General features: G+C 42.0%; 1 protein-coding gene across 2 annotated transcripts; it reads right to left on the reverse strand.

Annotated features, from left to right (window-relative positions):
• Positions 1 to 3,449: 3,449 nt before the first annotated feature.
• On the reverse strand, positions 3,450 to 14,856 carry LOC309719142 (cilia- and flagella-associated protein 157-like). Of its 2 annotated transcripts, none has more exons than XM_082555053.1 (9): positions 14,600 to 14,856; positions 12,014 to 12,285; positions 10,890 to 11,043; positions 9,971 to 10,238; positions 9,582 to 9,703; positions 6,949 to 7,099; positions 6,446 to 6,579; positions 6,222 to 6,356; positions 3,450 to 5,603 (listed from the first exon to the last, which is right to left on the reverse strand). In XM_082555053.1, exons 1-9 carry the CDS (start codon positions 14,761 to 14,763, stop codon positions 5,525 to 5,527), a joined length of 1,479 nt encoding a protein of 492 aa, XP_082411179.1. In that variant the 5' UTR covers positions 14,764 to 14,856; the 3' UTR covers positions 3,450 to 5,524. The 2 variants fall into 2 exon arrangements, with proteins under 2 accessions (XP_082411179.1, XP_082411178.1); XM_082555052.1 differs by having other exon boundaries at positions 6,446 to 6,582; positions 14,600 to 14,855.
• Positions 14,857 to 16,517: the final 1,661 nt, after the last annotated feature.

Genomic DNA, 16,517 nt, shown 5'->3' on the forward strand with positions numbered 1-16,517 from the left:
ATCGCAATGACATGTGTTTGACGAGCAGAAGACAGTCAGCAGCAGAATGGTACAGTAGAAAAAAAATAATAAAAAATAAATAGAAAAATAGTAAAGAGCAAAATATTAATAAGATGTAGTAAAAGAAAAAAGAGATTTTCAGTTAACTGACTAAATATATATATGTATATATAAATATATGTACACACTAGTGATTAAATAAAGAAAATCTTAAATAGGAATGTGAGGGGGGGGGATGGGACACTGCACAGGAATGAGCAGCAGTACAGACTAAACAGTACAAAAAATGTTTGTTTTGTTTTTTGTGTGGCAGTTGTTGCAGTGGCTGTGGTCCTTGATGATGCTGTGTGCTTTAAGGAAGCCTCGTGCCAGTGATGGGCTCTGCTGCCTTCACCACCCTCTGTAGTGATTTACGGCTGCTGGCAGAGCAGCTTCCGTACCAAACTGTGATGCAGCTCGTCAGCAAGCTCTCGATCGCACACCTGTAGAAATTTGAGGTGATGTTGGCGTTCATGCCAAACTTCCTCCACCTCCTCAGGAAGTAAAGCCGCTGGCGAGCTTTCCTGATAGCAGTGTCTGTGTGAAGGGTCCAGGAGAAGTCCTCAGTGATGTTGACTCCAAGGAACTTGAAGCTGCTGACCCTTTCGACCTTGACACCGTTGATGTGGGTGGGCTGGTGCTCCCTGACTGGTCGTTTCCTGTAGTCCACTATCATCTCTCTAGTTTTGCTGATGTTGAGAGTCAGGTTATTTTCCAGACACCACTCGTACAGTGCCATCACCTCCTCTCTATAGGCGTCTCATCATTGCCTGTGATGAGGCCTATGATGGTTGTGTCATCATCAAACTTGATGATGATGTTGGACTCTTGTTTAGCAACACAGTCGTGTGTGAGCAGGGAATATAGGAGGGGGCTAAGCACACAACCCTGTGGCGTACCTGTGTTTAGGATGAGTGATGAGGAGGTGTGCTTACCAACTCTCACCACCTGGGGCCTGTTTGTGAGGAAGTTCAGAATCCATCTGCAGATCGGTGTTCCCAGCCCAAGGTCGACGAGCTTCGTGGCAAGTTTTGAGGGGATGATGGTGTTAAATGCCGAGCTGTAGTCGATGAAGAGCATCCTTTCATATGTATTCCCTTTCTCCAGGTGAGTGAGGGTGGTGTGCGTTGCAGAATATAAATACGTAATATGTACTGTTTAATTACTTGTTATCATGTGCAGTGAGCAGAGACCTGCAGCTGCCTGGGTTTGATCTCTCGTACTGTCTGTGAACTTAAAACTAAAATCATCCATAAAACAAACGGAATTATTCTCAGACACAGTTTCATTCATGGATCACTGAAAGCTTTTATACAAATAAAAGCTTTTTCCTGCCTGATGGGCAGTAACGCGTAAAGCGATAGGGATGGGTATCGAAAACCGGTTCTTGTTGAGAACCGGTTCCCACTGTTTCAATTCCTTGGAATCGTTTGCCATTTTTGCAAACGATTCCCTTATCGATTCCAGTTGCCCCGAATGACGTCACCACGTTGCGGAGCGTCATTTACCTGGCAGGAAACACGGCAGCTCAGACGCTAGAAAGTTTGGTTATACTTTACAAGAACGGATGACAACAGGGCAACTTGCAATACTTGCAAAGTAGAGATTTCATTTAAGGGAGGAAACACTACGAATATGCAAAAGCATTTGCTCACAAAACACGCGATGACCTTAAATGAATGTCGTGTTTTTAATTCCGCTCCGGACTCGTGAATCTCAACCCAGCAGCAGCGGTAACGTTTGCACGTCCTCTCCCGTTAATGCGGCAGGTAAATAATCAGCTAACAGTGCATATTATGTTAGCGCGATCTGCCTTATCTGCCATTACTGTGCGTTTAGGTGACCATGATGGGAGAGACAGAGTCTGGCTGGCGCTCGCTGGCAGTTCTCGCTGCAGTCTACCGGTAGCGTCTCCTTTCAAGCCAGGATAGACTAATGTTACCGAGCAGTGACTCAGTTTGTGGTCAAAGGCTTGCACCCATTTGCCACAGCAGATGATTTTCGGTAAGTGAATGTGTTTAATTGTAGGCAGGGACATTACTGGATATTCTTGTGTAATTGTTACTGAATAATTTATGTTATACTTTGTTATTGCTACAGAAGAATATTTATTTTATTATTTTACATTTACAATTTTTTTCCCCGGGGTCCCTGTGACACCACATTGAAGAGCCATAGTCTGGATCTCTTAAGATCTCACTGTTGGGTTTGTAAGGCCATGTTACTCCTAAATTTCTATCTTGTTCAAAGAGAAGATATAAAACAAAGTTCTGAGCTAATCGACCTTAGTGTTCTCCTTTTTCAAAAAGAATCGATAAAGAATCGAATCGTTAAACAGAATCAAAAATGGAATCGGAATCGTGAAAATCTTATCAATACCCATCCCTATAAAGCGATCAATTTTTACAAGTAACAATTAAAGTAAGGGATTACTATTGCATAACAAGCAATTAGATTACTGTTACTTTTAAGCACACAGTGTTACTAAACCATGATGTTTGCGAGAGTGTCTCATGACCATGATGCAAGCGCGTGCAGCGTTCGTGGTAGTGACTGAAAGAATCTTTTAAAATCACTTTCCTGTTGTTTCAAAAGAATACGAAAAGAACTTAATTAAGAAATACGGGCTTCAGATTGTGACACACCATGGACCCACACAGCACTCAATCATTTTGCACTTTTATTTACACAGTGTGTCAAATGCCAGATGCATCCCTCCGGGCAGCTTAGACACAGAGTTTCCTGGTCGGCACCCTAATGACTCTGGACGCACACACACATCATCTCTGGTCTTCCACATCACTATCAAAAAAAAAAAAATCAAGAATGAAATTACTTGCTACTACGCAAGTAACCCCGGCGGAAGGGGCTACATGAATAGGATGAGGGACCTATGGATTCTTCGATACCCAACATCCACAATGACGGCGAAACAACTAGTAGCTCAGTGTTCCAACATTCGAAAGAAGGGACTGCTCTCACAGCTAGAGATTGACGAGGTACAACACAAATGCTACAGCTGGAGAAATACCAAGGGCTCAGAGAAGAGCTCGAGAGGATGTGGAGGGTGAAGGTAACGGTGGTCCCCGTGGTAATCGGAGCACTAGGTGCGGTGACTCCCAAGCTAGGCGAGTGGCTCCAGCAGATCCCGGGAATAACATCGGAGATCTCTGTCCAGAAGAGCGCAGTCCTGGGAACAGCTAAGATACTGCAGGACCCTCAAGCTCCCAGGCCTCTGGTAGAGGACCCGAGCTTGAAGGATTAACCGCCCGCAGGGGCGTGCTGGGTGTGTGTTATTATATATATATATATATATATATATATATATATATATATATATATATATATATATCATCTAAAACCTAGATGTTATATATATATATATATATATATAACATCTAGGTTTTAGATGTTCTGAGTGGCTGATACCTAAAACCTGATTCTGCCACTTTATTTTTTTCATTCAGATTTTGTGTCACATGCTGTGCAGCCGATGACTAAATTCCACCACATGGGGGTGTAGCTCAGTGGCAGAGCATTTGACTGTAGATCAAGAGGTCTCTGGTTCAATTCCAGATGCCCCCTGTGGGGGCTCAGTGTGCCCTTCAGTCTCTCTGCTGTAGAGATGATCGTTGGTACTTTCATCTATTGTCTCAATAGGCAAATCTATGAAATGCTGAGGAGTGTGTGCTGCAGCTTCACAGAACCCAAAGTGCTGGGGTCCGTTCTTCGTACCTCGCCTAAGTAAGTTAGCTGGATCTGATTGTTGACGATTTCACGTGATCTTGGATCGTTCGGTTCTCCGAAGCCCATCCGGGACTTGCTGTCATAGCAACAGATCCGTAAGCGTAAACCTGCTCGGGAGCAGGCTCACTTTATGTAAACAAGATTAGATCGCGGCCACTCAGGTATGTCCGCTTCATTTATACGAAAGCAACAGCGATATTTTACCACTGTTTGTCCATAAATAAATATTATCAATGTAACTGAAGATAATGCAGCACTTGATCCTTTCATTGATTCCATACAGATACATACAGGTCATTTCCTAACAAAAGGGAAATGTACTATTAACATTCTATTTCATGTATTTGATTATTTCAGATGTAATTCATATTTTAGAGTAGTAATAGTAAATTACTTCGTGTAATCAAAATGAGAGACCATGGCTATAAAAGCGAAGGTGGATTTGGGAAGTCTGTCGCAGCCATGTCCTGTCCGTATACGCGATCCACCCATTGTGGAAGGTGCAAGATTGATAAGGAGAGTTTTCAGAATCCAGCGTATATTGCGGGACAGACAGGATCCTTTAGCTCAGCGCGACAGTGTGCTCATAGAGAGATATCGATTTTCCCGTGAGGGTATTATTGACTTAATCAACTTGTTGATGAGGGGGTGCAGGACCACCACCTGTCTTTTTTTGCTCTGCCCTTTTCTTGGTTGCTGTTATAAACAAACAAACAGATTATTTCAGGGACTCTTTCCAAGAGACTAAAAGCAACATAAGTGATAAATATTACCATTCTGTAGAATATTCTTATATTTCACTTTTACTTGTTCCCATGTTCTAGTGGGTCCTGTCGTGGCTCTAATGTGAAAGAGGATATAATGTAATATAATATAATAAATTTACCCTACCACCTACTGGTGTTGGCCAGAGGGGCCGATGGCGCGATATGGCAGCCTGGCTTCTGTCAGTCTGCCCCAGGGCAGCTGTGGCTACAACCGTAGCTGCCTCCACCAGTGTGTGAATGTGAGAGTGAATGAATAGTGGCATTGTAAAGCGCTTTGGGTGCCTTGAAAAGCGCTATATCAATCCACTCCATTATTATTGTTATTATTAAATTACTTACGAGTTTAATTTGTCAGCAACTTCCTGCCAGCCCTCTCTCCTTGCTTTTGCAGCCTTTGCAGTGTTCCCTTGAGTTTTAATTAAACTCTGAAACTCCTGAAATCCCTCAATCAAGAGTTCTTGCTCTGCTGCCGAAAAATACCGAGCGCGCTCCTTCGACATTTTCGCCGACCAATCAAAGGGTTGCCGATCAATGTTTCTACTATCGATGCGTAGCTCCTGTTAAGCCACCCAGTGATCTCACATTACTTCATCCAGCTGTACTAATCGTCAACAACAGGTGAGAACCGGAATAGCGAGCTCAAAGTTGGCGCGATGATTTGATCTTGGATGTAGTAAGCGAGGTACGAAGAACGGACCCCTGATCTTCACTCAGTAAAGGAATTTTCAGCATTCTGTAACAACAGCCAAGCAGAATCATGAAGACTGTGATAAACAACATTTATAACATGTTTCCTGTTTCACTGCACAATAACAGACAAGCTGTTTTCATCACAGCAGGAACATTATTAGAGTTTGTTACAGAGGCGTCACCTTTACTGTGACAGGCTGAGCTCACAGGAGTCTCAGTCGATGTCAGACTGAACTGCAACATAATCGACAGTTTTTAGGAGATGAGTTTAGTTACTGTCACTAGAGTTTGGTCTGTTTGGAGGTCACAGCTGAATCGGTGAGCTTCACAGAGCTGTCCGCCTTCAGACTCGACGGTTTCCTGGATATAAGAAAAACAGAAGAAGAAGAAAGTCAGGTGACATAATACACTTAAAGCTAAAAAAGGGAAACCTCCAGAGCAGCAATGTCAAACTGCTTCAGTGGCCACCTCTCTCCATCACTGAGTCAGTCTCAACTTTACGGCATTTAAAACATGTTTTTAATAACTGGTTTATTTTGATGCTGCTGAGGCTTCACTGACAGCTGGATGCTGACACCAGTCGCCCTGCTACGCCTCCATGATTGTGCCATTTGGAACAATCTACTTTTCTTTAATATTTATCAGTGTGATACTCAGATTACGTGTTTCTGTTTGTTATACAGTTTATGGATGCAGTTTGCTGTGGGGAGAAGATAAGTCAGCACAACAACCTCTCATTGCTTTAACACAGCGAAGGCTACAACACAAACACTGAGGCTCTGTCCCTCTTTCACATACAGTCTATGAACTGAACTACTTAAATAGGAGGATGTTATCTACCTGATATCTAAACTGATGAAGGAATGGAGAGTTTAAATGGTAGTTGTAAACAGCTATATCATATAATAACTGCAGCTGTAGCTGTGATCAGACATCCCCCTGCAGGCCCTGAAGCTGAGCTCTGAGCTCCTCACAAACCTGCTGGAGCCAGCTTCCATCCTGGGGAGCACGTTTTTGTGTTTCAGCGCGGGGCGAGGCACAAAACCCAGATCTCCCGGCCTGTAGCGGGCCAGCTGGAACTGGAAACTCCAATCTGGATCCAGACTTCTTGTTCTACACAGACGATAAAGATGCAGGATTTCTGTCAGTCATCAACCTGTCAGGTATTTGCAGACCATCTTAGCGAGCACTGATTTTATTACCGGGCTGCTGCAGAGTCAGGCGTCTGCAGCTCGTTCACTTTGCCGCTGTCAGCAGCGGAGCTGGCAAATCCGTCTCTGCTTAAAAGCACCAGCATCCTCTGCATCAGCTGCTTCCACTGGTCCACCTCTGAGTCCTGCTGCAGGTGAAAACAAGACTGAAACAGTCTGATTGGCTGAGATAAAGACCTCACCTTCTTCACTGGAGCATGGAACCATCGTCATCGACAGAGAAATAAAATGAATTCAGTTTGCTTGCAACAACTTTGTCTTTTACAGATAAATTCCACCTTGTCATAAATCTTTTTTTCCATTTCTGTATTCTAAAACATAAAACGTTGATGAGGCGAATACCTCGTGTGTTCTGTGTTAGCTGAAGGTTTCAGACTTTTACTTTGAAATGATGTCGGTCTCACTGAAGCTCACTTTTCTAAAATCGAGCAGTCGGTCAGAAAGTACGACACCTGTCATCTGCACACGTTCCAGAGTCAGCGCTGTCATCTTACCATCAGTGCTTGTCTGAGAGCAACAGCTGCTTCCTGAATGATGTTCTTCATCCTGCTCCTCCTCCTCCTCTCCTGTTGAAGCTCCGCCTCCAGCCGGCTGATCTGAGCTCTGTTTTTACTGCACTGTTCAGACAGAGAGGCCTGATTCTGCCTGAAAGCACAAGCAGAGGGGGTATAGCTCAGTGGTAGAGCATTTGACTGCAGATCAAGAGGTCTCTGGTTCAAATCCGGATGCCCCCTGAGCAAATGTTATGCCACCCTGAGTTACCTGCCATCATAGTTCAGATCAGGAGTGGGAATGTGTTTTAGATGTGTCCTTGATCCAACACAGCTGATCTAAATGGCTAAATGACCTCCTCAACCTGTCCTGAAGTTCTCCAGAGGCCTGGTAATGACCTAATCATGTGATTCAGGTGTGCTGACCCAGGGTGAGATCACAGGAGACTCTTCCGCTTTTCCTCAAAGTGAAACAATTTCTCCCCTTTAAGGAAAAGATCACTTTCTACTCCATATAATTTATTTTTCAACTTCAAAACAATCCTTACTCTTCTCCATCCTCTGCATTTAAGCCACCTTTCTTCTGATTGGTTGCCTCTTTCAAACAGGTTTGTCCTGAACAGTGCATATATGGCAGAAATGATAATGATAACAGGCTCACCCTGACATGTTTAACTAATAATAATAAATAATGAACAATATCAGTGAGTACTTGCAGTCAAGCCTCCAAACTGATGCACAACTTTCTGTTTTCTGCCTGAATCTGAGCCTTTAAACTAAAATACACTTTTCTAGTTTTGCATGTAAAGAATTATTCATTTTGAATGAACACGTTTCCTGTTGTGTTTCTATGTACAAATAATAATTTATGGCGTTAAATGTACGATATTTCACAGACACTGTTTTGTGTGGCCGTAGTTAACACGTCAGGTCAAGGCTGCTCTTATCTTGCAGCGTCTCTTCTCTGCATGTGTGAAAGAGGGATTTTTTGAGCTCTTGGCTTGGAAACACAGAGGAGCAACTGAGGTGGAAAAAAAGGAGGCGAGCACTCCGAGTCACTGATGACAGCAGCTGGGACCGCTGCAAACGTCGCTTTCTTTGTCTGCAGTGATGAACAAGGCTTCATTGTGCAGAGATCTGCGTCTGCCTGAGAAGAATGCGACCTTGCTGATAAGAAAAGTAGCAGAGCAGAGCAGAGCAGTGAGTAATGAGCATTTAATGTTCATATCAGGCACCTGTTTGAGTACCTGCTTGATGGGAGCCACAAGTGCTCTTTTCTAGAGGCATTTTTTTAGTGTGTGTGTGTGTGTGTGTGTGTGGAGTCCTGCCTGTGCCCCTCACAGTAACATTTAACGATTAATCACAGTGTTGCTAAATAACAGGCTCTGGGTTGCATCAGTCACATGATGACCATTAACCAATGATCGCTCTTGACAGCAGAGCGCGCTGGTCACGAGTCAGGAACGAGCTCTATAGCACGCAGGAGTATTAGCTTGTTGTGTACACGTTGGTCAGTTGTGTTGTGGTAACTGACGAATTGAAACAAACGAGTGTGCTGTGTGTAAAACCGCGTGACAACCATCACCTGTCCTTTTATTAACTGCACAAGTAGTAGCTGCTAACTAACTGGGTGAGGCTGTCATGGGTCTGTGGGGCTGTCCCCGTTTTATGGAACATATTTATTTTTACAGGGCTTTTCCTCCCTTTATGGAGGGCTTACATTTAGTATATTTACACAGTGAGAGAGAGAGAGTGTGTGTGTGTGTGTGTGTGTGTGTGTGTGTGTGTGTGTGTGTGGCAAAGTGCTCCTGCGCAGTGTACCATAGGCACGAGAAAAGTTGTCGTACCATAGGCACGAGGAGTGTGTGTGTGTGTGTGTGTGTTTTGCCTTATGATTCCAAGCACTGTCACCAATCTTTGCATTTTATTATTATCTCACCTGTTTAATCAGCTACATTCTCTCCAATGGACTTTTTACCGTCTACGGTCTCAGATCCACACAGCCCCGCCCTCCAGCCCCGCCCTCCAGCACTGTCAGCAACAACATTGTACCCATCAGGTAAAACTAGTTTCTTGATGAGTGTGGGTTGTTGTTCCAGGCTGAACGCTTCCCTTTTTAACTTTGAGCCCCGCCCCTTCAGACCTCTGCACTGCCCGGGTTCATTTTCATTCTGAATACAAATTTCTGTATTTCTGCTGCACTAATGTAAAATACTAGTTTATGTCTTTGTATTGAAGTAAAACAAAAATGAATGCACAAATATTTTTCTATTTTTAAATATTAATACATGAATTTTCCAGCAATCATAAGTAAAAAAGGAATAAACTATAAACTACTGTGGGTGTTTTCTTGTCTCGTTCAGGGAGGCCTCATCATCATGATCCAGCCATCAGCTGCTACCAGTAACATGATTCAGTGCTTTTATGTTTCCTGTCTGTCTCCTTTGTGTCTCTGTTGTTATTGATTACTTATTATTGATGAATCTCACTGTGGAGTTATTGCTTGCATATAAACGTACCACAAATGAGACTACGAGCCCGTATGTGTAATAACTGCACCTGCTGCTTTGCTTTCATTAACGTGAACGTGAACCTGAGTGAGACTCATCTGTACGGACGGCAGAGTGAACTTTGACCTCAGCGCCTCCATCTTGCCCAGGGCTCCTGCGTGTTCGGTCTGAAGCTGCTCGAGCCGCTGCCTGCAGTCCTTCTGCTCCACCTGCAGCTGCTGGCACTTCTCTGTGAGCTGCTCCACCACCTGATGGAGAGAGTTGGGTATGGATTTAGAGTGAATCCCTTGTTTTTCACGTTAAGAAGACGTTGGCGTTAAACACAATGAAAGGGCCTGGCACTGGGAGCACACTGTCTAATGCTGGTCCACTTTTCAGTAACCTTGATTTAACTAAATAAAACGTGGATTATTTGAAGCCACTGTAATCTGAGTGGACAGTGAAGCATGACTGTGGTTACACTGCATTTAAAATATTAAGTTAAACTTAAAGACATTTAGAATTCCTTCTCTTACCTTCTTACGGACGCAGCTGGTGCGTGACGTCTCTCTGAGCATTTCTTCCAGGTTTTCCACATCCATGCTGAGCTGACTCTTGCAGCCCCGCAGGGCGGCATTCTCCTCCATCAGGATCTGCACCTGCTCCGACAGCTGCCCCACGCGAGCTTTCACCTCCGCGTTCTCCTGCAGCGCCAGCCTGGTCGTCTCCGGGACTTTCTGGTCCACCAGGAGCTGCACCTCTGCTGCCATGGCTGCAGCGTGAGACTCCAGCTCCCTCTCCAATCTTTGGCAGGACACAAGACAAAGGAGGTAAAGTCAGAGGGTATTTTAGGTGGATAATTCAGGTACATGCAGCCTTGTGAGGAGACACTGACGATATTTGTGTATTTGCTGTGCAGTAGATAAGGTGAGTGTTCTCATATATAGCCAGATATTTAATTCAATTCAATTTTATTTATATAGCGCCAAATCACAACAAAAGTCGCCTCAAGGCGCTTCATATTGTACAGCAGATACAGAGAAAAACCCAACAATCATATGACCCCCTATGAGCAGCACTTTGGCGACAGTGGGAAGGAAAAACTCCCTTTTAACAGGAAGAAACCTCCAGCAGAACCAGGCTCAGAGGGGGGCGGGGCCATCTGCTGCGATTGGTTGGGGTGAGAGAAAACTTATTTTATGCCCTTAAATTTATGCCTGCAGGTTCAGAGCTTCAAAGGAACACGACCCTTGGTGGGACGAGGATGACATAAAGGAAGAAACATTAGTGCTACAGAGGCAGGATTAACATGTCGTCCTGAAGACAAGCTGCGAGTTGCTGCGATGACACGGATTTGTTTACAGTCTGAACTTAAACTAGTTTCTACGAGTGGACTCGACCCGGGTAATGAAAAGAGTCTGTGCTGTGATTTTTATGTACTAAAGTGGATTCCACCTCCTCTTTTCCAGCAGCGCTTTCATCTCCAGGCTGTGAATGTCATCCTTGTGCTCTTCCTTCTGACTCGCCAGCTGCTTCTCCAGCGACTCTAAGCTGGACATCATCTCCTCCTTTTGCCCCTGAAACGCCTCCAGGCTTGCAAACCTCTCCGCTAGAGGAGAGAAGAGGAGAGTTTAAATCATTCCCTGAAGCCAGTCTTTGCTGAAATAAACCTCCTGAAAGTTTAATGGTTCCTGCTGGAAACACTTGCATCCAAAAGAAATCTGGGCTGGATTTTCAAGGAATACTATAAATATAGGAATACTATAAATATAGGAATACTATAAAGCTGAGCTCCTTTTAACATCTTTGGCAGGGAGAGGCTGATAGAGGCCTCTTCCAGCAAATCACTGTCAGTTCTTTTCAGCCTTTCCAAAAGTAAAACCTTTTTTTAAATTTTAGTATTATTAATTTCTATATTTGAGACAAAACAAAAAGGCTTGAATTGGAAGGAAAACTTTTGAGTTCCCACATTTGAATTCTTGTGGCAGACACTTGATGGTATGATACAACATTAAACTAATGTTTAAGAACAGGCTTCAGAAAGTTAAATGGAAAATGTATATTCTCCTGAAATGCAAAGACATATTTAATTTAACATATTTAAAATATCACGAGATTCCAAATAAGATTAAGATTCCCCCACAGAGCTTTATTAATGCTACACAGACAGGGACACACACCACCCTCATAAATATGAACAAATACTTTGGAGTAAAATCCATCTGAAATGTATAAAATCAAAGGTTTATTTATTCAAATAATTGATTATTGAGGAAAATATGTCTCGGTATAAACTGAACTCATACCAGTCGTTTGACCAGATTCCATTAAAATTAGTTACACGTAAACGTTCAAACAAAAGAATGCAGTGATATTTTGTAATGATTGTGAAAGCATATGTTTGAAATAAAAATGAACTGAACTGAAAAGGGAGGAAGATCCAGAAATTTCATCTTTTATTTTAAAAAAAAAATCCTTATTATTATTTTAAAAATCGAATCCCTACCATCACTTTGATGTTTATGTGGATACCCTGTGGTAAACTCTGGTGGGCTACATGCTAAGAGCTGAACTTTTACCGAGTGCTGTGTTTTCTTTGATAAGTTCATCGATGCGGTTCTGTAGCTCCTGCCTCTCCCGGCTGTGCCGCAGCTGCAGGGCGTCTCTTTCCTGATCTGAAGCCTGCAGCTGGTTCTGCAGCCGCTGCGACAGCTCGCCCACCTCGTCCTCCTTCTCCAACAGGGAACGCTTCAGGTACGCGATCGTGTCTCTGTTCTCCTGCTCCAGTGTGCTGCGCTGAGTCAGCAAGTCTTTCCTCTGTCTCACAAGGTCATCACATTTCAGCTGATGTCTGAGGGGTTAAGGATGACAGCTTCAACGATTTATAAACTGGATCTGGCCTTTTCTGGATTTCAAGCAGCTCTACAGCTCGAGCAGAGCATGCACTGTCTGAGTGACCTCAAGCTCACTCAGACCGATGGATGCCTGAAACAAATAAATATGTGAAGGTCTCGAGGCCTGTAGAAACCACAGTTTTGCAGGTGTGAGAGTGATATTTTATTTCCAGCTTCTCAAATACAAAATATCTTTAAAACAGGCCAAATCAGGTGAATGTTTTTGACAGATAAGATGGAAAACTCTAAAAAATATTCCCAGTGTGACATGTACCAAATCCAAATGAACTTTTTTTTTATTTTAGAAAAAGCAAGTTTCCAATACTTGAAAAACAAACAGACACTTTCAACACTTAACTTTCTTTCTTTTGAGAAAATTCTGACAGTAAGCACCTAAAATTACTGACACAAGACAATCAACTTGCCTGAAATACTTTAATATTCTTTTGAACCTTGGTTAGTTTCAAAGTCACCACAAAGCAGTGTGAGAAACATGAGTCTCACACTGCAATTTACTTTCTTTTCTTTTTTAAATAAATTTTTATTGCTTTTTGCAACAGCATACAAAGGTCTGTTTTCCCAGTAATATGCTGCAGTAATAGGAACCCTCCCCCCTCACCTCCCACCCTGCTCTCTTCCAAACTTACATCAAATAAAAAACACATAGAATATGTGTACATTTGTGACATTTATACATATTGAAGGAAACAAAAAAGAGAAAAAAAGAAAACAAAAAAAACAAACAATAGAAACAGCTAGCACAGACTAAACAATTTTCCCCTCATCCAAAACGGAAAAATGTTCCACGGGCTTCTCCACATTTAAAACATGTATCTGGAATTCTGTTATTATATTTGTTCAATTTCACCAGTGTTACATATGTTTGCATGATCCAATTATATTGTAATAACTTTAGGTTAATATTAATCGATTGTTTTTGTGATTTTAAGCAAATTGGCTTCCATGTCTCCTCAGAAATATTAATATTTAGGTCCTTTCTCCAAGCTTCTAACTTAGAAGCTGATGTTTCTGGCGAGACAGAGACAATCCAGTTATAGAATGTTGAAATTAAGCCTTTATTACCACCTTTTTCCACCATTAACTCCTCTAACTTACTTAACTGGGGAACGTTGAGAGACTGATTTTGCATGGAAGAAATGAAGCTTCTAATCTGTAAATACTTTTGAAACTAAATCCTCAAATGAGACCATTATTCCATCACAAAAAAGATCACCCACTTTCCTAACACCTTTTTCTGCCCAACCCTGGAACCCTGCGTCCAAATTTCCTGGTGCAAATAAAGCATTCCCCCAAATAGGACTAACCTGAGAGAGATTATTCTTAATATTCATCATTTCTTTTATTGTAAACCAAACTTCAATCATATTTTGGACTATGGGATTATTTGTTTCTTTCTTTAATTGTTTTGGCTGTGCAGAGTATAAGTACAAGTTTAATGGCATTTTAAGAGAATTTGCTTCCCTTCCCTCCCAAGATGGGGTATTTTGGGATGAAAAATAAAACATTATTGTCCTTAGTTGAATAGCCAGATAGTACCAGTAAAAATTGGGGACATTTCAACCCCCCTGTATCAAAGGGAAGATACAACAAAGACAAGCGAATGCGGGGATGCTTCTTGTTCCAAATAAACTCTCTGACTAATGACGCTGGTTTGCTAAACAATCTTCCAAGTGTCTCCCTTTAGCATTTTTCTCATGCAGTATAAATACTGATTTATGGTTTGGACGTGTGCAGAGGGTTGGTATATAAACTGGACAGAGGATGTTAAAGAAGGAGCTGCAAGGAAGAAAACAGGAAGACCACGGAGAGCTAGTGTGGGAGAGGAGGATGTTAGAGACGATGCTCTGCTGTGATGACACTTAAAAAGAGAAGAAACTTGTGAATATGTTGGATAGAAAAAAATGAAAAGTCACTTTCATAAGTAAATCCTAGTACATGGCATGTGAAAGAAGCATGTAGTAAATGTTTTGTTGTATTTTGTTCATGTGAACCTGCATTAACACACTTTTCAAACCCCCTCATGAAGGAACCCCGGGATCATTGTTATCTGAGCGCACCAAAGAATGAAGCGTCTCACTGTAGCTTGTAAAATCAGTTCATTTCAATGAAGCTTTGTAAATTCAGCCTCCATTATGCTAATGCAACATTAGATCGAGTTAGCAAATAAAACATATTTAAGATATCATTACAAAGTGCTTTTTACTGCACACACAATCACTCTAAACATTACGGTAAACTTAAACGGCTCACCGCTCCAGCTCGTCGGTTAAATACGCTATCTGTGTCAGGTAGAGGTCCTTCTCTTTGTCCGCAGACCCGCTTTTCTCTGCAGGAAACTCGGAGTTTTCCTTTTTCGGTGTCTTCTTGTTTCCATCTCGTTTGTCGCTGCCTTTTCTCTCCGTCTTTCTGGGCATTGTGTCTCACAGAAAGTTAGCTAAAGTTTCCGCCGATAGCCCGGCGCGAGAAACTAAACGGCACCGTTGCTAGGCAATGCTGCCTTCAGTGACTTCTCGGAAACGGTGACGACTTCTTCTTTAACCTGATTCGTGATTGTGAATTGACTGAGATTTAAACTTTCTTGATAACAATTTAATACATACCGTACTGGAATAAAATACTTTCATGCCTTTTAAATGTGGCAGAGCTAATATATATTTCCATTCTGTTTAATATGCCATCATTTTCCCTTAAAATTCAGTTAATGTGCAATCACAAATAGAACTAAATGCATAGAAAATAAGAATGAAAAGAAAAGAAAAAAGACACTGGCGAGTACAAAAGAAATTGAAGACTGAGTTCATGATTGTAGCTAAAAGGTATCAACGGGGGAAAATATCAATATAATACATAATAACAGTGAAGCAGCATTTGAACTACACACGGAAAGCTTCAGAAACAATTCAGAGACTAAAGTGTCGAAAATGAAAGAAACTCTTTATATGCTTTCACTTTCAGTAGCACAAATTGGTTTTGCCATCTCCTTGTGTCCACCCAGGTAAATTAAATATATAAAGACAACGTTATTGCGTGGCCATTCATCATTTCATTTCACTGCTTCATCAATGCAAACAAACCTCTACAGACCATTGCAAAAAGAAGGTCTGAGACCTAACTACAGGTATTCAAAGCCAACTTCATACCTACTTCTTGTTGCATGGTATACTCAGTTTAAAGCATAAATCATTGTGGGGGCTGAATTACATAGTTGGCTTTTATTGGCTCTACTGTTCATTTTACACTGATGATCATTTCAAAATAAGTGTCTCTCTCTGAGCTGCTGAGAGGCAGCATTTATTCATATTTATTATAAAGCGGTGGATGATAGGCACATACGTTTTCCATGTTGGTCTGCTGTGTTTTACAGGCCTGCTTGGACTGGATTCAGACTAATGGAGATGTTACCTGCATTAAACTGCAGACTTTATCACTGCATTATAATCTGTCATTATAACCTTTAGAGGCAATTAAACTCAGTGTTGCAGCCCTGCTTTCAGTTACTTTAGGACCTGAGCCAGTGAAGTGTAGCAGCTATTTATTTTGACTCAGTGATTCGGGGCTGCTTTTTAATTGGCAACTTTGTTTTATCCCCCTCCGTTTGGCTGTAAGGATTTTAATTGGCTGCCTCTGAGCTTCACCTCACTCCCTGTCTATAAATCCACCGGGCTGACTGACGGTGCGGAGGTCAGCTCAGTTTCAGCTCAGTCAAGCTGAGCAATTAATTAATTCACCAGCAGCCAAGGTGGGAAAAACACTGCAATAAATATGTTTCAGTGGGAAGATACTATAAAGAATATTACACTAATAGTAATAGTTATTTTAATTTGACAGGCAGAACAATTTCCTGTATTTAATTTGGGGGATAATTGGCATGAACCGTAGTTAAGTTAAATCTTCAGATTATAACACAGAGTCATGGTTATTTTCTGTTACCCACTTGGCCCACGCGTTGGTCCTTCAGACTGCAAAGCTGGCACAGACTGAATTAAAGTCCAAAGAGTATGCCTTTTTTCACTCTGCAAAGCCATCAGGTGGCCTCTGAGGACACTTTTCTGGTCCCTGCACCTCATAAGAAGAATTGTATTGAATTTTAAATTGTGTTTTTGAGTCAATATTTTTAACTCGTGTCTGGAGAGAGAGAAACGGGAGGCCTGCAGAATGATGCTTCTGT

The sequence above is a fragment of the Aulonocara stuartgranti genome, assembly GCF_965226115.1.
Source record: "Aulonocara stuartgranti genome assembly, chromosome: 12".
Lineage (NCBI taxonomy): Eukaryota > Metazoa > Chordata > Actinopteri > Cichliformes > Cichlidae > Aulonocara > Aulonocara stuartgranti.